Here is a 23813-nt window from a genome sequence, read left to right on the forward strand (position 1 = left end):
TGTTGTTGCTCCAGCTGAGGTTGTCATTCATGTGTACACCCAAGTACTTGTAGCTGGAGACCACTTCCACCGCAGATCCTCTTATGTTCAGGGGGGTGTAGATGTTTTTGTTCCTTCTGAAGTCCACAATCATCTCCTTTGTCTTCTTCACATTAATGTGAAGGTTATTCTCTTTGCACCAGCTCTCCAGGTGTTCCACCTCTTGCCTGTAGCTGGACTCATCACTGTTTGTGATGCATCCCACACCTGTATCATCTGCAGACTTTACAATGTGACAGCCTGGATGGGTAGCTGCACAATCATATGTGAGCAGAGTAAACAGGAGGGGGCTCAACACACATCCCTGAGGAGAGCCAGTGCTGAGGGTTATGGTGGAGGAGGAGAGGTTGTGGATCCTCACTGACTGTGGTCTGTTTGTTAAAAAGTCTAGTACCCAGTTGCAAATGCAGGGGCTTAGTCCTAGTGTGGATAGTTTGTCCATCAGGGTTTGGGGGATCATGGTGTTGAAGGCGGATGTGAAGTCCACAAAGAGCATACGGACGTAAGAGTTTTTCTGCTCCAGGTGGTTGAACGCAGTATGGACCACAGAGGAGATGGCATCCTCTGTTGATCGGTTCTCATGGTATGCATACTGATGAGGGTCCTCGTTGATGTTGATGGTTGTTTTGATGTGAGTCATGACCAGTTTTTCAAAGCATTTAGCGACTATCGGGGTGAGGGCCACTGGCCGATAGTCATTCAGACCAGTCACTGTAGAGCTTTTTGGGACTGGGATGATGGTGGCAGTCTTCAGGCAGGTGGGAACTGTCTACAGGGTAAGTGAGGTGTTAAAGATGTCTGCTAGCACCTCGCAGAGCTGATCAGCACATTCCTTCAACACTTTTCCAGGGATGTTGTCTGGGCCAGTTGCTTTGTGCGGATTAATCCTCCTGAAAGTACTCCTTACTTCTGCTGAGGTCACGCTGAGATGCTCTTCATCCAGTGGTGAGGTGAGTCTGGTGCTGGGTGGTCTGTTTGGGTCTTCAAAGCGTGCATAGAACTTGTTGAGGGCATCAGGCAGAGATGGGTCTTTGGGGCATTGTTCGCTCCTTCCTTTATAATCTGTTATGCACTTAATGCCCCTCCACATGCTCCGAGGGTCTTGTGAGATGAATTGACCCTCGATCCTCTGTGCTTATGTGGCTTTGGCCCTCTTAATACCAGCAACCAGCTTTTTTCTTGTCCTACTCAACTCCTCTGAGTTTCCAGACCTGAAGGCAGTGTTCCTGGCTTCCAGCAGGGTGCGCACCTCTGCATTCAGCCAAGGTTTTCTGTTTGGGTAGCTTTTAACATTTCTGATAGTGGAGACGGTGTCAGTACATGTACTAATGTAACCCAGAACTGAGGATGTGTATTGGTCCAGATCAAGCGATCCTCCATTTTCAGCAGCTTCTCTGAAAACCTGCCAGTCTGTTCGGTCAAAACAATCTCTCAGTATGGGGCCACTGTCCTGGATCCAGCATTTAACTTTCTTTTGTACCGGTCTGGAGCGTCTCAGCGGGGGGCATGTAAGCAGGAGCCAGGAAGATTGAGATGTGGTCTGACAGTCCTAGGTGGGGGCGGGGTTCGGCTTTATATGCATCTTTTACGTTCGTGTAAACACGGTCCAGCGTGTGGTCTCCACGTGTTGGAATCGCCACATGTTGATAAAAGCTTGGGAGACAGTCCTTTAGATTCACGTGGTTAAAGTCTCTGGCTACAATGTAAAGAGCCTCGGGGTGTTTGCTCTGCAGCTAGCTGATTATATCATGTAACTCCTGCAGTGATTCATTAGCATTAGCGTCCGGAAGAATGTAAACGACAGTGATAAAAGTCACCGTGAACTCGCGGGGTAGATAATGTGGCTGACATTTCACTGTTATTTGCTCCAAAGCCTTCGAGCATGAGCTATTTACAACAGTACAGTTTGTGCACCAACTTTTACTCACGTAAATGCATACTCCGCCTCCCAGTGATTTCCCCGTTAGCTCGCTACAGCGGTCCGCTCGAAAAAAAAGTCTGTCATCCAGTTGGAAGACTGTATCCGGCATTTCGCTTGCAATCCACGTTTCTGTGAGGCAAATCACCGCACACTTCTTTATCTCTTCTGAGGCGCCCGCTCTCAGATGAAGTAAATCCACCTTGTTGTCCAACGAGCGGACATTTGACAGAAAGAGAGACGGCATGGGGAGTTTACCGGTTAGCTCGTAGCCTCACAATAACCCCCGCCCGACATCCTTTCCTCTTAAGCTGGGAACAGCGCTTCCTCTTCTGCCCGCTGGAACGCCTCTGCTGCAGCTTCCAGGTAGATGACTTTAAGATCTGCATTCTGCCGAGCATAGTTTTGAGTTTGTTTATGATTTCTGCTATATTTCGTGGCAAATTCGCTCCTATTCTCATCAGTTCGGTTTGGCTATAGTTCACACCCATAAATCGCACGGAGTCAGGCATAGAGTCAATATTAAAACTTCTAAAAACTGGGATGGTACCGGGAGCCTGTGAAGCTGCAACTGCTCTGAGCGTGGCCATCTTGGCAAAAAAGTAATGTTCCAGTAATGTACTAGAAATAATGGGTATGATACATAACCTGTCCCTTCAACACTCTTCACAGAGTATTGCTCAGGCTCCTGTGGTTCAGATCCACCAGTCACAACACTTCTCCTTGTAATGAATCACGATTTGTTCCCCCAGAGTTGTTTAAAGGGGGCTTGAACAATGTCAATGTGAAATCCATTTTCAGCTGCAGCTTTCATCGTTTCTTTCAGAGCGATCCCAAATGGCCTACACAGGCTCCCTTCTGTCAGGCAAAGCCAAGTCCTAGGGCACTGCATAATGGCAAAAGAACGCAAGGTATTGTTACTCAGCCAAATAATTTTCTAAAGAACTTTGCAGAGTCTTCGATCCTGTACTACCTGAGCGAGAATCTGTAAGACATTTGTTTACCATTAAGCACGGCAACAGGCGGGTTACTGAATATATTATTGATTTTCATGCTGTTTCGGCTGAAAGCCGATGGAACAAGGAAGCTTTAACGGATGCTTTTTTCCAAAGGTTTAAGGAAAAGATTAAAGACGAGTTGGCCTATAAAGACTACCCTGATTCACTCTAGCAGCTGGAGGATCTGGCTACTCATTTGATCTTCGCCTTTGGGAGAGAGACCAGTCTAGAGGAACCAAGACTTTGAGAAAAAATATAGAAATGTTTCGTCTCTCATCCGAGAGACTTCCTCAGTCTGAGGTGCTGTATTCAGCTCAGTCTCTTAAATAGCACCTTCTCAGAGTGGATCAACCAGTTTGCTGCTGACAACCAAAACCAGCTGCTCGCATGGTCAAGAAGGACCATCAGCCTAACAATGGATCATTAGCACACTGATGACTGTTTACTATTCACAGAGGGCTGAGTGATACTAGCAATCACAGCATTGTAAGAGGGGGACAGTTGAACCCGGAGGCCTCCACCCCTGTTTAATGATGGACGATTTCTTTTCACAAAGATGGCCTCCTTTACTCCTCTCTCAAACCATCGTTCCTTTCTGTCCAGGATGTGAACATCTTCATCCCTGAAAGAGTGACCACCGGCCTGGAGATGAGTGTAGACCGCAGAATCCTGGCCTGATGATGATGATGGCATCTGTTTCTACTGTGGTGAGAAGGGACATGAAGCTGCTGCTTGTTTGTTTGTTTGTTTGTTTGTTTATCGGATTAATGACGGTGATAGAGAACAGTGGCGCAAAAAGCGGGTATGCAGCGTATGCAACGCATAGGGGCGCTGCACTGCAGGGGGCGTCAAAACCCTCTGTAGAAAAAATGTTTTTCTAGTAGGCATTTTCTAAATGATCAATAACAGGGGAACAGCACTGATTAGGCGCCCCTCTGCTCCTTCACCTCCCCTCTGCTCCTTCACCTCCCCTCTGCTGCTTCACCTCCCCTCTGCTCCTTCACCTCCCCTCCTATCGCTCTCCCTTCCCACACAGGTGGCTGTGAACACGCCCCTAAGAGAACGCACTCGGCGCGTTTTTTTTTTTTTTTTTAATCTTGAACTACCGCTCGTTGTGCACTTGACAACAAGATGGAGCGGCAGAAAAAAAAAGCTATCCGGGGCGCAAAACAGAAAAAGGAAAAGGGAGAAGGATAAAGATGTTGGCGGGATGAAAAAAAGCCTTTCAATGTGGTTGAAAGATAGTAGGTAAGTACTGTCAGTGTATTAGCAGGACAGGAGGGTTTAAATATTCAGGTTAGCTAAAGCTAGCCTAATACACTGCGGTTGGCTGTTAAATGTTGCCTCCCCTATTGATGTGATTTGTTTAGTATTTTCTGTATTTTTATGAATATTTGATACATGCGCCTCGCCTGTCACACACACATATCCACACACTAAGTGTAAGAATGACCAAAATAAAACTCATGAAATATTAACACAGGAAAGCTAAACTGTTGTGGCGGCAGTTCCCAGCTATGATCCAACGCTTAGCCCTCAGTGCTGCAATTTATTCACTCACATGTACATTTATTATTATTGATTCTTTAATTAAAGATGAGTTGTACAAGTTTATGTGTGTATCAGATAAATTAGTCCTCAGTGTCACTATAGCTCAAAAAGGTTGGTGACCCATGTTTCCAACCTTTTTGGCAGAGGGACACTTGAGTTTAAATGTCTTATTCAGTATCACTACAGTGGTGTGTGTTGTGATGTATCTGGTGAGTCAGATCAGATGAAATGTTCAGTCAGTAACTGTTATCCAACAAGGAGATCATTTAAATTCAAGTTTCATTTCTATTGTGGTTTGACTGCTGTATTTTTAAACCTACTTGACACAAAATTAATGTCATTCAGCTGTGAGGATGGAGAGAAGGAAGAGAAGATGACAGAGGAAGAATCAGGACAGACTGGGGAAGGCAACAGGTTGGTCTAATGCAGGTGGAAGTGAGGGAACAGTTACTTAATCCCAAGCAATAACGTGTAAACATTATTTTTAAAAACTGTATTAAGATCTGTCATTTTTACAACTAATATATAATGCTTTTTTGACCTTATGACTTAGTGACTTAGTGCAGAATGCAAAGTCACGGAATGTAACAGTTTAAATGTCATAAATGTTAAAACTCTGACATGGACTCCAGGCTGTTAAGATGTCATATTTCCGCTACATAAAATGTTGAGCACTGACTGAGTACCACTACTGTTATATATTTGTACTTTATAAAACTTCTTATTTGTTTATGATTGAAATGATCACCTGATATAATATGTAACATTAAAAAAATCTGTAATATTACTACTGTATTTTCTAAGTGCATGACTAAGCTGTATGAGGCGGCAAGTAAAAAGGAGCGGGTGGGGGGGGCGCCGATGATGTGTTCGCATCCACCTCAAAAATATGTAGTTGCGCCCCTGATAGAGAACGTATGTGTTCTTTTTATTTAATTTAATTGGTACAAGCAGTGTTTAAATGTGATTTATAAATAAATCTAACACAAAGATAATTTAATGATTAAGCTTCAACTTTTAATTTGCTGGCAAAGTCTGAAGATACTGCAGGTATGGCAGGATGAATTGCATTTAAACAGGAATTAAAGTATTTTATTATGTCTACTCAAATGTGTGTAATCAAGTATTTTATGTGTGTGTGTGTTTAATTTCTCTTTTAGCTACTTTTGCCTGAACCTAACACTGTAAGTGAAACAAGGCATTTCTTGAGTTGCTGTAAATTATGCTACAATCCATATTTACTCTCATTCCAGAAAACAACAACAAACAGTGACAGCCTTCATGATGGACAGACATCATGGACACCACAGCAGCAGCTGTCTTCACTGAAACATCCTTATTTGAGAGTCGCTGACACAAGGCCTCTGTCGATGGTTGAAGGTTACAGTCTTCCCTCAAGGACACATTTTACAAAGTAGCTACATATTGTGCAGGTATAAAGACACATTTGTATATATTTTTGTGTACATTTATTTTTTTAAGCTATTTGACTAACTTTTATTTTTATTATTCAATATTTTACTAACAGAATAGTGGAATAAAGGGGTGGAAATTAAAACGTTGTGGTTTTTTTGCCGATTCATCGATTAATAGAAAAAATTATCGGCCAATGAATCGATTATTGAAATAATCGTTAGTTGCAGCCCTAAACTTATCCCGATCTTTATAAAGTTCCTCCAGAATGCTATGACCTCAAGGAGGTGTTTAACAAGGCCAAGGACATATCCTTATCTCCCCATAGACCCTATGATTGTCCAATTGATTTAATCCCAAGTACCACTCCACCCAGAGATAGACTTTATTCTCTCTCAGGCCCTGAGAATCAAGCCATGGAAAATTACATCAATGAGTCTTTACAAGCAGGCATCATCAGGCCGTCTGCCTCTCCAACTGGGGCGAGGTTTTTCTTTGTGGGCAAAAAGGAGGGTTCCCTGAGGCCAAGCATTGACTATCGTGGGTTTAAATAAGATCACTATAAAGAACATGTCAGGTATTTGCTTCTTAGACTACTTTAAAACAACCTCTTCATCAAAGCAGAGAAATGTGAGTTACACCAACCAACGATGTTGATTTTAGGCTTTGTCATATCACCTAATAAAATCACCATGGATAATAACAAGGTTTCAGCAGTCCTGGACTGGCCTACACCTAAAGATTGCATACACCTTCAGAGGTTTTTGGGGTTTGCCAACTTCTATAGGAAGTTCATTAAGAATTACAGTCTCATTTCTTCTCCACTGCATGCTCTCACATCCATTAAAATCAAGTTTATGTGGAATGAACAAGCCATAATCGCTTTCACCACCCTTAAGAGACTATTTTCATCTACTCCTATACTACATTCCCCTGACCCTGAAAGACAATTTATTGTGGAGGTAGATATGTCTAGCACTGGTGTTAGAGCTGTCCTCAACCAACGCAGTGCCAATGGGAAGATGCATCCTTGTGCTTTCCTTTCCAGAAGTCTGACACCCTGCCGAATGCAATTATGATGTGGAGGAACGAGAGCTGCTTGCAGTGAAGTTAGCTCTTGAGGAGTGGTGACACTGGCTTGAGGGCGCCAAAGAACCTTTTCAAGTCTGGACAGATCACAAGAATCTGGAGTACTTTAAGACAGCCAAAATACTTAATCCCAGGGAAGCCAGGTGGGCTCTATTTATTTGCCATTTCAATTTCCAGTTGTCCTACAGGCCTGGAGCCAAGAACACGAAACAGGATGCTATGCCCCATCTCTCTGAGGAGAACTTTGATCCCGAACCCAAAGGTGAGGTAGAATTTATTTTACCTGACACTGTACGCTTGTCCATCACCCAACTTGAGGCCGAGATCAGACAGGCTAACCGTGTTCGACCAAACCCCTTCTGAATGCCCTAGCAACAGGGTGTTTGTACTGCCTGACCATGTGAAGAAAGTCCTCGAATTATGCCACAGCTCACGTATGTTTTGCCATCCTGTCATCACCAAGTCTTTAAATATTGTCAAATCTCAATTTTGGTGGAAATATTTAATGAAGGATGTTCAGGAATTTGGCTCCACTTGCCTTCACTGTAATCAGGCTAAAACCTCTAGATGCCCTCCAGTGGGCCTGCTTTGACTTCTTCCTATCCCTTCATGCCCATGGTCCCATTTGTCCATGGATTTTATTACTGGTCTTCCTTCCTCTGCTGGTAATACTGTGATTCTGGCTGTTGTGGACTGATTTTCCAAGATGCTCCATTTAGTACCCCTCAAGAAACTTCCCACTGCCAAGGAGTTGGGAGATATTATAGTCAAAGATTTTTTGCCTGCACGATGTACCAACGAATATTGTGTCTGATCGAGGAGCACAGTTTGTTTCTCGTTTTTGGAAAGAGTTCTGTAACCTGCTTGGCATTTCTGTTAGCCTCTCTTCAGGGTTTCACCCCCAGACTGATGGACAAAGTGAGAGAGCTAACCAAGAGGTGGAGACAATGCTACATCTGTTGTGTGAAGGGTATCCCAACAAATGAGCCACTAACCTACCCTGGGTGGAAAATGCCATCAACTCCCTACCATCATCTGTATCAGGTTTGTCCCCCTTCTATATTGTCTATGGTTTTCAACCCCCATCGAAGACCAAGAGGAGGGAAACGTGTCAGGTGACAGAGGGTGAATAAAGAATCTAATAAAATGTTGTTTTTCTGACTGTTTAACCTTTGATATAAAGTGTTTTTGGTACATGTTATTGTGAGTCACCCGAGAGGCCTGAGGAGGAGGCTTGGCCTGCCCGCCCCCCGCACGCTATCTCAAAGTTTCTCACAGTTTTTCACGCTATCTCCAAGTTTCACGCTATCTCAAGGTTTCTCACGCTATTTCGAAGCTTCTCACAGTTTTTCACGCTATCTCGAGGTTTCTCATGCCATTTCGAAGCTTCTCACAGTTTTTAGTCCAGGTGGGCATGTTTTGTTCACTGGGAGATGTTCTCACGTGATGCAGAGTGTGGAAAGTATTAAATAGAGAGCGCTCAGAAGAGAGTTAGAGTCTGCTGTGAGTCTTTTCCGGCCGGGACGTCCAGCTGTGTCTGCGTTTTTGGTTCCACCCAGGCTGAAGTGGCTCTCCAGCCTTGTGTCACGGTGAGAGCTGTTTTGATGCATCAACATTTGTGTGTGTACATCTGAGTATGATTGCACATTGCTTTGCTTTTACACTGTTATCTGTGACGGAGTAATAAAGACACAAATTACTCTAGCAGAACAGCATTTGTGTGTTTTCATTTACATAAGCACATCAGCACAATAGTTCAGTGAAAAATGAAGAAGGAAGAATGTTGTTAAAACTTCAAAGAGGAGCTGTTAAAGGCTCTGGGTAGTAAGAAACAGCGTCCAAATGACTGGGCTACTACAGCAACAGTAATTAGAGAGACAGGTAGGAAGGTACTTGGTGTGTCATCTGGACAGAGAATGGATGGTAAGGACACCTGGTGGTGGAATAGTGAAGTGCAGGATGCCATTCAAAGAAAGAGATTAGCCAAGAAGAAATATGACAGTGAGAGGACTGAAGAGAGGAGACAGGAATATAAGGAGATGGGATGTAGAGCAAGGAGGGAAGTAGCTAAGGCAAAGCAGAGGGCGTATGATGAGTTGTATGTGAGACTGGACACTAAAGAGGGCGAGAAGGACTTGTACCGATTGGCAAGACAGAGGGATCAGGCTGGAAAGGATATGTAACAGGTTAGGCTTATTAATGATAGGAATGGTAATGTTCTAACAAGTGAGGAGATTGTGACAGGAAGATGGAAGGAGTACTTTGAGGAGTTAATGAATGAAGAGAATGAAAGAGAAAGAAGAGTAGAGGTCATAGAAACTGTGGACCAGGAAGTGGGAAAGATTAGTGAGGGTGAAGTCCGGAAAGCTCTGAAAAGAATGAAGAAGGGAAAGGCCTTAGGACCTGATGACACACCAGTGGAGGTTTGGAAATGTCTTGGAGAGATGGCAGTGAGGTTTTTGACTCAAATATTCAATGGCATATTTGAGGGTGAGAAAGTGCCTCAGGAATGGAGAAGAAATGTGCTGGTGCCCATTTTTAAGAACAAGGGTGATGTACAGAGTTGTAGCAACGACAGGGGGAATTAAGTTGATGAGCCACATGATGAAGATCTGGGAGAGAGTTGTGGAAGCAAGACTTAGACGAGAGATGACTGTGAGCAGCAGTATGGTTTCATGCCAAGAAAGAGCACCACAGATGCCATCTTTGCTTTGAGAATGCTGATGGAGAAGTACAGAGAGGGTCAGAAAGAACTCCATTGTGTCTTTGTGGATTTAGAAAAAGCATATGACAGAATGCCGAGGGAAGAGGTGTGGTATTGCATGAGGAAATCTGGAGTGGCAGAAAAGTATGTTAGACTGGTACAGGACATGTATGAAGACAGCAGGACAGTGGTAAGGTGTGCTGTAGGAGTGACAGATAGCTTCAAGGTGGAGGTGGGATTGCATCAAGGATCGGCTCTGAGCCCCTTCCTATTTGCTCTGGTGATGGACCGACTAACAGATGAGGTCAGGCAAGAATCCCCATGGACGATGATGTTTGCAGATGACATTGTGATCAGTGGTGAGAACAGGGAACAGGTAGAAGAGAACTTGGAGAGGTGGAGGTTCAAAAAGTGTTCAATACAAAGTCAGCCTTAGTAAGACAGAGTACATGTGTGTAAATGAGAGGGAGGCTGGTGGAACAGTGAGGCTACAAGGAGCAGAGGTCACAAAGGTGCAGGACTTCTAGTACTTGGGGCCCACTGTCCAGGGAAATGGGGAATGTGGTAAAGAAGTGAAAAAAAGAGTACAGGCAAGATGGAGTGGATGGACAAAAGTTTCAGGAGTGATTTGTGACAAAAGGGTGTCAGCAAATGTCAAAGGAAAAGTTTACAAGACAGTGGTGAGACCAGCTATGTTGTATGGTCTGGAGACAGTGGCATTGACAAAAAGAGAAAGAACTGGAAGTGGCAGAAATTAAGATGCTATGGTTCTCCTTAGGAGTGACAAGGCTGGATAAGATTAGATGGTTTGGACATGTCAAGAGGAGGGACCGTGGGTATATTGGTAGAAGGATGTTGGAAATGCAGCTGCCAGGAAAAAGACAAAGAGGAAGGCCAAAGAGGAGATATATGGATGCAGTTAGAGAGGACATGAAAGTAGTTGGAGTGAGGACAGAGGATGCAGAGGACAGAGTGAGGAGGAGGAGGATGACTCGCTGTGGCAACCCCTGAAGAGGGAAAAGCCGAAAGAAGAAGGAGAAGAAAAAGAATTGTTCTCCATCCAGGCCAAAGAAGCCCAGATTCCTTCAGCCCACCAAGCGGCTCTGAGATGTCAACACACATGGAGGACAGCCAGGAAGGCCCTCATCAAGACCTCCTCGGTCTACATCAGAGGGGCCAATCATCAACGGTCTCAAAACCTGTCTTACCAGGTGGGCCAGAAGATGTGGTTGCCCACTAAGGACCTCCCTCTTTGTACTGAATGACGTAAACTTGCACCTCGTTTTGTGAGTCGTTTCCCCATCTCCAAGGTGATTACCCTGTGGCAGCTCACCTACAATTACCTCGCTCCCTCAAAGTACACCCCACCTTCCACGTCTCACAGGGCAAACCACCAGGCTCTCCCGAACCCTGTTTATCCAAATGGCCAGAGAAATTACGTCATCCAAATCCAAAGGGATGTCCCAGGTGACTAGTTGGTCTTTAATCTGTCGATTTAAAACGTTAATGAATGCACTACGTAACGCTATCTCACCCCAGCCAGATTCCTCGGCGATGATGCGGAAGTGGATGGCTAATTTGGACACCGTCTCTTTCCCCTGACGTAACGTAAAAAGTTTTGGGGCTGCCTCCTCCTGCTGTAAAGGGTGGTCAAAGACCCAAAGAAAATCCTTCAAGAAGGTAGCAAACGTCAGAGTTTTGATGGGGCGTCTACGAAGGTAAGCCTGTGCCCACAGAAGGGCTTCTCCTTTTAAAGCACTAACCACATAAGTTATGCGGGCAGAATCGGATGAATAGGTAATGAGGGCACGATTAAATGCCAAGTTACACTGGAGAACGAAGCCACCACATTTGCGTGTGTTACCTTCAAACATCTCCGAAGGTCGAACCTCCGGTTCCTTGGGGCACGGATTGTTAATCCTAATCGTAGGTTCCAGAGGGATGGGCTGAGTCGAAGATGAAGCTTGGTCCACCATTTGTTTCTGAGGAGAGAACACCATACCACCCAACTCCCGTAGATTGTCCTGAGTTGTTTGTTGCTGCATAAAAATCTTCTATAAAGTTAAGTGGAGAGGGTCAGTGTTTACATTTGGTTCTAACTGAGTCTTTACCTCCTCAGTCTTGCTCGGGGGGTCCATTGGCTGGGACAAACTATCAGGTTTTTATCAACGTCGACCTCCAAGTGAGTAGACCGATTCAATAAAGACAAAGCCAGAACTACAAAAGGTAAGTGAACTTTATTTACAGGTGATCGTGTCATCGCAGCTGTAAGTGAGAAGAGGAATAGGTGAGTATGGGTTCTGGTTGTCTCTTAGAATGTTTCAATTCTTGAAGATAGCGAAATGACTCCTTACTCTTTGTGTTACAGGTGGAGGCTAAGAAAGAGAGGAGAGGTCCTGGGTTTTTGTAGGAGATCCAGTCCTGAGGTACTTGGCGGTGGAGAGAGAAGCAGGTTGACCCAGTTGAAAATGCTTAATGGTGGTTGTTGAAGGGACACCGTTTGATCCACAGGTGGAGTCCAGTGGAGCGATGAGATCCTAGGGAGGATCTGAATAGGCAGGCCGTGGAAGGTCCTGGAGGAGTCACAGTTGGTGAGAACCAGCTGCAACAAAGGTTAGTCGGCTGTACACGAGTTACCATTTAGCAGATGATGTCCCTGCACTGAAGAGGTGTCTGGCAGGTGCTTAAATACCCCATCACGCAGTCCTCCTCAGAGCAGCAGCAGGTGGAGTGAGTTGAGGTTAATTAGCTGTGAAAGGAAGAGTGAGTGACAGGCAAAAACCCAGGAATCCCACAATCTTCATCCTTGAAAGAGTGAACGCTGGCCTGGAGATGAGTGTAGACCGCAGAATCCTGGCCAGATGATGTTGATCTTCTGTGCTGGGCCACCCTTTTGGCCAGTGGCTGTTTAGTTTCCCCGATGTAAGACTGATCACAGCCCTCCCGACACTGAACAGCATACACAATATTACTGTTTGTGCCGGGGGACTGGATCTTATGGAATTATCTTCTAAACTTTAATATGGTGAATTATGAGGTTCAAAAGCAGAGTAAATTATCATCTATAAAGTTAACTAAATGAAGTGTTTTGGCTAGATGTAATTTGTCAATTTAGGAAGACTTAATTCTAATTATTAATGATGAATTTTGTTAGACTGGACAACTTCTTATCTTGGGCATCAGACACCAGCAGAGAGAAGGAGCAGCTTTTCCTACCGATTTGAAGTTCTAGTTCAACCGCCCAAGGGTTACTAGGGACTCTCTTGCAATGAGTTAAGAGCCGAAGGTGGGATATCCCTCGACAGTGGACATCAGATGAAATCTTGAGTCGATAGTTATCTGGCTCCCGATGGGGTCAGTTGATGGGCTCCCGGAGGGCTGCGTTTTCTCCTTCTGGTGACAAGGAACCTTTTGATGCTTCCTTGAAACACGAGACAAATCTCTGGAACACTTGTCTCTTTTCTGCATGAACTTCTTATCTTCTGGCATAAATTTCCAATTGCTTGACCTTTCTTCTTCAAAAGCTTCCCCAAGACTGCTCTAACTAAATATCAGAATGACTTTCTTTGACTTAGAGGGCGTTACAATATTGATGGTCGACCCAATCAAAACAGAAAGGGTGGACCTTTCTTTCAGGTTACTGTTTCATTTGAACTTTAATAACATTATAAAAATTAAAAAAAATGGCTAATTTACTCTGCTTTGGTAAATATTCAATATACAGCAGGATAATCAAAACTTCTAAGCAGTTTTTACTCATCCATAAACATTTTCATTAGAACTTATGCAAACACAGTTGAAACCTCTGATTACCAGTTTTACATCTACAAATGTACTTTCTCTTATGCATGATTTAAACTGAGTACTGAACTGAGAAAGGAAGTAAACAAGTTATTTCATAGCAGTTTTACATCAAAACATTCAATTTTGTTCAGGAGAACTCAGAAATTTAAATTGTTCAGAAAAATGATTTCTACTGTGGGATGGCAAAAGAGTCCTTGAGGAACAATGGGTCTTTCTCACACTCTAAGACTCCAGGACGAATCCTCCCTTTTAGGAAGAGATACGCATAACGCTTCAGATGTTACATTTCAATGGTCAGATGGAAAGGTTCTCATACAAACGGCCTTTCAGCTTTGCTGAAATCATAATAACAGGTGTTTAATTAATTACAATAACAGATTTTTGTTATTCATTTTTTTAACATGTATTTTTTTCTGTCCAGCTTTGTGAATGAGAGTCAGTCTTACTTTCAAAGTATCAAAAGAACAAAAGTTGATGGTAGAAAAACCTTGATGTGTCCCTACATCTACATGGACACAATCTGTTCATAACGAGCGTTACATGCAGCAAGCTTTGTTCTGAACAGCAGTACTGACATGTGCACTGGTAAACGCTCCTTAAAAAACACAGAAGAAGTTCTACTTCTGGTTTACTTTCAGGATGAATGTAAACAAAGCTGAGCACCCAAAATGGACCCACGACAGGTTTTAATGACGGTGGAGACGTTACTGCACTCCCTGACTGAGCTACAGGTGATACAGATCATTTTGAGCTCTTTCAAAGTTTCTAGTAGAAATGTTGTGTAGGGCTGGGTACATTTCTAAAAAAATTGGTATTGGTACCGGTGTCGATACCTTCACTTCGGTGTCGGTTCCTGGATGGTTGTTTTTTCTGTACCAATTTTGTAATTAATATTAATTCTAACAAAAAGAAAATTATGTTACACATTACAGTACAAATCGTGGGTTTTATTTTTTAACTTTGGTATTTTTCTTTTCCAAGCAGTTTTCTTACATAAAAATAAACAAATAATTTTCAGGTCAAAAGAACAGTTTCAAACCAGTGACACGTCAGTGTCTAATGGTCACTGCTACACACTGAGGACATTTTCACTTCACAGTTTTTCTTCAGAAAAATCAACATGTCTGCTTTCTCTGGACACAAACAAGCACGCTCCTGGGCGATGGTGTCTCCAGCAGTAGAAAATGTTCATGCTGAGGGTGTGGATGATGCTTGTTGCACACACAGATACCTGGTTGCCAGTTTGACAGCACTGGCATAGTGTCCCTCACATTCCCCCAGCAGGTCACTGGATTCACTGAGGTAGGGTTGATGCAGACTTCTGTACCTCTGTGTCTCATCCTGAATCTTCTCGGTGGTTCTCTGGGGTTTAGGGCTTTTATCAGCTCCCTAAATGACATGAGAACAAAACATCAACAATAACATGGTTGTGTTGTTATTGTTCAAAAAACATTATCTAGGCTGAGAGATAAACGTTTAACTGTCAACAACATCACTTACTTACCTCCAAAATGCAGCCTCCACTGTAGTTAAAAGCAGCAAACTTTTAACAACAAAGTTTGTGACTGTCCTGTGCCCCCCCCCCCCAATCTCTCTTTTCTTTTCTCTGTCCTCCCCACATCAGGGTCAAAACCTCCTGTGAGGAGAACATGAACATAAACAATGAACATTAGTGAACTGTTTAAGCAGCTGACTGGATGGATGAGCACATGTTTACAAGCTAAGCTTTATCTGTTACTGTCAATCTTTAGTTAGTTTCTGATTTTAGCTAGCTACTAGGGCATTAACAGAGCACTCGAGTAATCTACACATCGACTGCTAGAACATCTATCGAGGTTAAAAATGTTACGTCGAGTATCCGTAGTGATGTCATATTATGTGACCACCGTATGTCCGTAGGGGGCAGTGTTGCACTGTTGTAGGTCACACCGGGTCCAATCTACCGAACCAGAACCAGTTTCAGTTTAAGTTTTGTTTTTGACGTGCTGCATGTTTCTTCACGTTTGCAGTTTAATAATAATAACTAATAGTTTAGTTTTTCCTGTGACTTATTTGCAGTATGTTTAATGGTATGAGCATAATATACGCTCCCAATGTTTTGTTGGTCTTTTTTTTTTTTGTAAATAATTACCTTTTTTGCAGTTTTATTTATTTATTTATTTTTGTATCTTGAGATCTATGACGTCATCAAATACTTGAATTCTACTCGGGTTTTATTATGTTAATGTCGAGTTTAAAAATTATATACTCGTTCAACCCCTACTATCTACATAGATACACATAAAATAAATTTACACACTAATATCTTAAAGTTAGCGTTACATGGATTCTAGTTTAATTCACTGCGATGCACGTGTTAAGCTGCAGTAACATTAACAAACATAAACTTACCAGCTGAAATCCCACACACAGCTCTGTCCTCAGAGTTCTTTGATGAAGGAGTCCAGTCGTGGAAATAATGAACCAGACCGTTCATGCTCTCTAACACTCACAGACTGACTTTAATGCTGGGTGGTGGGGGGTGGTGTGGGCTGCTGTTCTCCTCTCTCCTCGCAGAAAAACACAGAGCAACTTTCTGCTCGTAAATTGATGTCGTTCGACAACACACGCGCTACACACGTGAACCATCTGTGGGCGTCATAAGCACCATAGACATGCATTATACATAGATTAGGTACGGCAGCTCTATACAGCTCTGGGTGTAAACATGTAGTCTGTTTGTCATGTTTTACCTGCCTGCATGCTGAAACCACGTGACACGTTACAGACAATACTGAAACTTGACACTGAAAAAAGAGTGACATTTCAATCCATACACCGACCGGTGAAGTTCGGTCGGTGCTATAAAATAACCTTGGTTCGGTACTCAGCCCTAATGTTGTGTCGCTCACCGACCAGTTTTGCTTCCCCGACATGCTAATATTATTAGCATTAGCCAGGCGGAAATGACAAAGTCGCACATATGCAGTCAGGTCAGTTTTTCACCATCAGGTAAAAACGAACAGATCAAGCGTTTACATGTGCACTGTTCAGGTTATGAATCGGCGTAAACTACCCGTTTTGTTCTGATCACAAATTATTTCAGGTCACATTGAATAAACAAAAAATAACCCGAACGGGGTGTTTACATGACGCGTTTTTATTCCGAATGGCCGTTTGATCCGGTTACTTATGTTCATGTAAACATAGCTAGTTTATCTGAAACTCCTGCAACATATGGAATGACCACTGGTCTGGGTCTAAGAGACAAAATGTTTCAACAAGTTTTTAATTTTAATTTTTTGAATCTGTCCAGAGGACCTGACCTAACTTTGTTAGATCTCAGGACAGTCTGACACAAATTGTTCTACCTCACAACAGCATGTATTTACTGTCATAATGTGCAGGTACCCACATCACACACACACCAGGGAAGGTTCATTCAACCTACAGGTTAATCCCATTGAGATGTGTTTCCAGTGTAGTTGAACATATGTATTATCTTTCCAGCAAATGAGTAAACTTTATCAACTCTGTGAATATTTGTAACTGTATCTTTTTAAAAAGTTTCTAATTTTTTATTTTGCACCTCCATCAGAGGAAATTACCAGTGAATAAAAATGTGTTGGTAAATGCCTTTCTGCATAAATACCTTAATTACTTTTAAATGTAAGATAACAGTGATTATTCAACTTGAAGAACGTTTATTAACTCAATAAATGCGTCTAAGCACGTCTAATTTCATCAAAATAACCTAAAACTAAGTGAAACTGTGATATCAAGTTTCCCAGGAGGGGGCAGTGTTTAGCTTTCTACCAGCAGGAGTCTATGACGACGTCCTGTTACGTTCTGTTGACATCCTGTTGTTAGCCGCTTAGCTTAAAATTAGCTTCGGCTAAACTCGGTTAAAATCAACATTTCTGAACGGTTTTAAAGCTTAAACTTGGCGTTGTTTCAACAAGCACGACTTCTTTGCATGAACATGAGTTTTCAGGGGACATGTGGCAAATTTATTTAGTGATTTTAAGCATAGCAAAGGCTTTCGGTGCAACCAAGCTTTACCATCTGACACGGAGGAAGTGACGTGACACGTCACTCATCCGGTCGTTAGCTGTTAGCTTAAAATTAGCATCGCTAGCGTTGTTCAAAAACATCATTTAATGACGGATTTCAAACTCAAATTTGGCAAAATTTCAGCGATTAGAGCTTCAAACAAACGGGCAGCGAATTAGAATGCAACTTTAAAGCTTATTTCAGCTTTAAAAACAGATTGAAAATCCCTATGAAAACGAGTTTTCATTTCCGGGTCACGTGACTGAATCTACCAATGACAGAGCAACAACGGGGTGAGAGGAAATGACGTAGGCACGTCACTCACTTCTCAGCGAATCACAGCGTTCCAACTCAGCTGAATTCAACCAATCACGCAGCGTTTTTCCAACTAGCATGTTAGTCTTAGCCTGAACAAAGTCCGTCAACTTTTCGTCTTTTAAACTGTCAAAATGCACCATTTTCTGTTAAAAAATGTAACAAATCAAGCTCTCAGCTTTAACGGAGGCGGCGCTCCGTGGCAAAACGTCTTTTAAACCATTTAAAACAAACTCGTTCGAACTTCTCAGAACCGGACCAAAACCGGGTCTGCAGCAGAAACTCCGTCCTTTTAAACAGAATAAACGCTTTCCACAGCTCATCGGCTTAGCTACACACAACAGATGTACAATTTCAGCTTTCATAAAGACATATTGACTCACAATATCAGCTTCAAAGCATCTCTAGCTGCAAACATGAAGTGTTTTCTCCAAGCATCCAGCTCAGCTGCGTTTCACAGCAAAATCTGCACTTTTTCCTTCATGCCAGAATCTGCAATTTTTTCATGCCAACATGATATTCATTGTTACACGAATACAGTCCATTTATGAACACGTAACGGGCCACCAGTTGTAGATGAACATATCTGTCATATATTCATACTGTTAAAACGGATTCTTTCATTTTTCTGGACTGTATAATGTACGTGCATTGAATGTAGTAAAATGTGGACGTGAGACGTTAATTATCTTTGACTCACCACGACAGTGGGTCATTTATTAACAGAATCAAGTTTAACACATCATACATTTACATTAATTGGCAAAATTGAAAATAACGACATAATTAATCAGCTTTACAACCAGGAAAACCATACGGCCATGATTTTCCGTTGCTTCACCACAGACATTTCTGTAAAACATCTGGATTAATTTGCTAGCAGATAGGAGAATTTAAAGATGGAAAGATGAGGTTTATCTACAGAGAGATGTGTGAGGGAATTTGTCTGTTTTAACCAGAACATGCACGCTCCTTTGGAAATCAGCTTGGCCCAACGGTACGCTTGGTTGAGATCGAACTTTTACCTTTTCTGAAGATAGTTTCAGCGTTGGTGTAGAGTTCTCCTTTCAACTCTTTCAGCGTCTCCGTGAGAACAGCTGAAACTTCTGGAGTCGTGAGGTTATCCGAAACAGAAGTTCATAATTCCCACATTGTCTCTGGTTCAGCTTGCTTCTCTTTCAGCAGCATCCTGAATTCCAGCCTTCATGAACTCTGGAACTCCAAACTCTCAGAACTGCTACTCCATTTTCAAGACTGAGCTTACAGCAGCTTCAAGACTGAGCTGAACTCTTAACTTCTCACAGAACTCTCCATCATCAGCTGACAACTCAACTGCTTACTGCTACTGCTCTCTCTTGGAGCTCATCTCTTGGAGCTCGAAAACCTGGAGCTCGCCTCTTGGAGCTCTAAAAACTAGTTTGAACTAGGAAGTTCCAGCATTTATAGAAGCTCACTTCCGGTTCATTTGAGAACTCTCTGATTGGTCGATAGACCGAAACAGAGGTGTGTTTTGTGATGTAAGGTGTTATGAAAAGTCAAGGAAAAGATTAAGATTGTTTAAGAACAGACAGAAAGATATTATGAAGGAACCAGACTTCGTGGAGTCGCCTCTTCCAGTATCTTGCTGTAAAAGTTAAACATGACATTTCTTTTCAGTAAACTTTCAGTTGACCGAAACTTGAACTTCGACACACTTACAACTTCTCTCATTGAAGACAGAAAATCAAGAAATGCATATTAACCTGATTTCTTCTTTGAATGAGGATTAAGAATCATTATTACTGTTTCACAGTTGATTTAAATGATTAGTTCACTTCAACATTTAAAGATGGTTTGAACTAAAACACAATTTGATTATCAAACATTTGTAAAATGGTAATGATAATAGAAAGTAGTTTTCTTTTACTTGATCAATTCAAGAAAGAAAGTCTCAGGATGGGTCAACCTGTATTTCTAGATGCAAATCAATGAAATGACAGTCCTGTCCCATATGGTCTTTAGGTCAAGGTTTTGACCTTCAGGTCTAGTTCACTACACCAGATAAAACCCAGTTTCTTCCTAACACTATGTTCTTTAGAGCATTTTGAAACAAACTGTGGCTTTTAAGAAGTGATGGAAACACACCAATTTTTTCCACCTCAAAGTACGGTCAACATGTTCTTGGTAATGGGTCAAGTTTTTTTGAGACAAAACTGAATCTAACTGTTCTCCAGTCTTGTTGAAGGCAACAACAAAAAATGCAGTTTAATGACCACATAGTCCAATCGCCATAACCCACATTGGTTGGAAATGTCAGAGTCAGTGAGACGAAAGGTTCAGAGTAAGATGGGAGATGCTGACAGATAAATGACGAGTGAGCAGCAGCACACCAAACTGAGAGAAAAGGTTAGCGCTGTGCGTGGATCACTGCAAACACAAACTGTAACTGTGCTCAGAGCAGAGGACCCTGACGCTTGCTTTTTTATTGCTCACCACCACAAGGAAAAGTCAGGAAATAATATTTTTGCCTGTGTTTGTGTGTGTATGTTAGCTTAATATCTCATGAATCACTTGAGTGATTTTAGTTAAACACTCATTGTTGAACATCTACTACTGAATAACTGTTGAAGTCAGTTCAATTCAAGATGGCCGCTGCATCTCAGCAATGTTACTGAATACAGAAATGGGTGTAACTCAGTCAATCTTAAAGATATCACCAATATTTGGTGTGGTAGTAGCTGAGAGTCATCAGCAAAACAAACTCTGAGCACTACACGCTGTATTAAACATTATCAAACATTTAGAGTCAAAACTGTTAGCAAAAGCCAATATAAAAGTAGACTACAAAAGTGTACATTAATAATAAATCTTCTTGAAAGTAATCATTTGTTGCACATCTACAACTGATCTACAACCTTTGGTGTTCCAATTCAAAATGGCCACTACAACCAATTTGACTTAGAAAACACATAAATGACTTTAAATATATTAACTTTAAAAATATTCAGTTAAATTCAGTTTGTTTATATACTGTAGCTCCAAGTCACAACAGAAGTCGTCTCAGGGCACGGAACAGAAACTCTCACATAAATAAAAAGACAATTAGTAAAGTTATTGTTTGTAGTCAAAAAGCTAGAAATTGAGGTGGTAGTAACTGAGAGTCATTCTCAGCAAACAGTTCTAGCAATATCTAAAAAAGTTAAATCTGGTCCTCTGGACATTCAAAAAAAAAAAAAAAAAACACAAAGCAAAACAACAAAAAATGTAGAAACGTTTCATCTTTCATCCGGAAGACTTCTTCAGTCTGAGGTGCTGTGTTCAGCTCAGTGTAGCTCAGTTCCAGCAGTACATGTTACTGAAGATCTTCTTTTAAAACTTTGGCTTTATCACTTCAAGTCAACCTTTGTCTGTTGGCAAAATATCTTATGAGCTGCTGGTCAGAGTTGAACAATCTTCAGAAAGCATTTATTCGATGTAAATCTACAACTGATTATCTTTTGGAGTCAATCTGTTTTTATATAGTGGCCACAACTAGGACCTCAACTCCTTAAGAAACACATACATGGTTATAACTCCTTCAATTATACAGACATTGTGCTAAAATTTGTTGTGGGAGTAGCTGAGAGTCAGCTCCATCAAATACCCTCAGCTTTAACAGATTTTTCATTAATCTATTAGATTGGGCCTAACATTATTTTAAGGTTTGACAAAAATAGATGTCTTTTCTCATCAGTAAGATGATTTTAGTGTAAACCGTCATGAAAGGCAGAGGGTGACGTGCTAGGCCATTATTCAAATGATCTTTTTCAAGGTTAAAATCATGCACAACAATGTGTATGCAAATGGTTTTTCTTACCCTGAGGGGTAAAGCATGAACATGATTTCATCCAACACATGCAGGTGATTCATTCATCCATGCTTACCCGTCCAATGAGCACAGGTTCAGGTCCTTTGTACTCCTCGATCACAAAGAACTGGTTCCAGAGCCAGCTCCTGCGGCGGCGGGTGTAAGCTTCTGCTTGTAGCCCTAACCCAAACTCTGTGGGCCTTTTGGAGCGAACGTTGTTGTGCACATCCAGCTCAGGCTGGACAGCAAACACCTTTTCCAACCTCGACAAAGGGCTGAGACCATTAATTGCGCCCTCATCCTCCCTATTAGATAGACCGCTGTTTTTCTGGCTGTTTGAAGTCACGTCAGGGTAAAATTCAGAACGATCAAGTCTGTCCGGTTTCTTGTTTGGGTAGTCCAAGGCCAAGTCCTCAGGGTTTCTGCCATTTTGTTGAAAAGCTACGTTTGGCGGGGTTATTACATCATCCTGTGCCTTTGGACCATGGCTTCCCAGTTCTTTGATTGTCAAAAATAAAATGTCCCTGGGCTCTGGTTGAATTAGGACTTGTTGCTGTTTGCTTGACATCCCTGGCAAGTCCTTGCCTTGCTCTAAAAGGCCAGCAGCATGTGAAATGTCACTTCTTTCCACTTGAAAGAAGAAAAGAACAAGGAGCACAACACGTGTTACCATCATGAGCATCCAGGGAGCACCTCGTCTCAGGTAATGGTCGAGGAACAAGTGATCAGACACTGGATTCTATGGTGGTTTTGTACTGTTTCTTCTTCTTTCCTTTCCCCCCTTTAGAATGTGTCTCCATCTTGCCTTCTTTTCTCATACATCTCCATGCAGTGATCATGCTGCATAGGATCACCTAGAAGAAGACACAGTTAGTGTGATCTGGACTGCACTCATTAAAAGTGGAGGAGAAATGCACATCTTACTCATTATCTAACAAAGACCAGGATATTTCCAGACAAGTTTCTACATGAATGTGTGTCTCTGTATGTCGCTGCTGTTTGTCGAGCAGCTTTAGTTTGCTCCTCTGAGCGCTCTGCCAGCTGCTGTAAAAATAGCTGTTGTTTTACAAAGAAACTCTCAACTGAGCAGTGTAAGAAGAAAGCACCCCAGAAACAAACAAACCAAAAAAGACGTGATTTGAGCTGTGAGTATCCATTTTCATCCTCGCCTTTGCTCCTGCATCTGGTTCCTGATCTCATTCACAGAGAGATATGTGTGGGCTTTGGGATTTTTCAATTAATTTGTAGCCCAGGAGGCTGGCGATGAGGTGGAGCTCAGGTGCTTTACTGCTCCTTGTCACACACAATTGCCTGGACAGCAGGTGATTGATGCCACCCCTAAATATGGTTTTCCCCATGCCTCAATGCCCCAAAGAGAAAGAAGTCCCCATTTCAGAGATTAATTAGGCTCATAAATAATATAATCAATTTCCAAAAAGTTCAATGATTGTTTTTTGTTTTTTACTATCTGCGTCTGATTCAGGTCCTGAGCTGCTGATCGATAAAAGTTGAAGTGGTGGAAAAGTGAGCTCACATGAAACAAAGTGGCTGCAGACTTTTTCCTTTTCTTCTTATATAAACGTTCCATATGCATCCATCACTCTGCCTTACTGGTTTTCAGGATAAATGGAACATGGCTGACATCCGCTTTTGCCTTTGTGCACTCACGGAGGCATGCATTCCCATCTCCACAGAGCAATAGGAGCCGTGTACAAACACAGGAATGGGCTTTTCACATATATCTGATAAAGTTTTCCTTCCATGGCCCCATGTAAGTCTTACCATTCTACAAACATTTATCCAGAATTTGTTGGCAAATGATTACCAGTTTGGCTCAAGGACACACTGTATGACCAAACCTAAAGCCCCAGCATTCTCAGGCTTAGTAAATGTCCAGATAAGCCCGTTCTTTGGTCCAAGGCAGCGGGGGTGGGGGGATGGCCTAAAGGAAGCGTTTGATCATGCTCTATACTACGAGCCGTAACATTGTGTGATATATTCAAAATGATATTCTTCGTATGAAAGAAGGACACGTGGAAATGAAATGAGTGTTCTTTTTCTCTCCAGCTACTGACCCAATTTAAACAAGCAGAGAACAGACATGGGAACATTTGAATGAAGGAA

At 42.2% G+C, this 23813-nt stretch overlaps 1 protein-coding gene across 1 annotated transcript in view; it reads right to left on the minus strand.

The window, feature by feature from the left end:
• The window catches only part of LOC119407557 (cadherin-24), an 89575-nt gene extending 67204 nt beyond the window's left edge, over positions 1 to 22371 (minus strand). Inside the window, exons 1-2 of the mRNA XM_037674377.1 lie at positions 22360 to 22371; positions 21766 to 21927 (exon numbers count right to left, since the gene is read on the minus strand). Of these exons, the coding sequence (XP_037530305.1) occupies positions 21766 to 21927; positions 22360 to 22371 (174 nt within the window). The remainder of the gene's footprint in view (positions 1 to 21765; positions 21928 to 22359) is intronic.
• Positions 22372 to 23813: the final 1442 nt, after the last annotated feature.

The sequence above is a fragment of the Nematolebias whitei genome, chromosome 3, assembly GCF_014905685.2.
Source record: "Nematolebias whitei isolate Nwh7 chromosome 3, NemWhi1, whole genome shotgun sequence".
NCBI classification, from domain to species: Eukaryota; Metazoa; Chordata; class Actinopteri; order Cyprinodontiformes; family Rivulidae; genus Nematolebias; species Nematolebias whitei.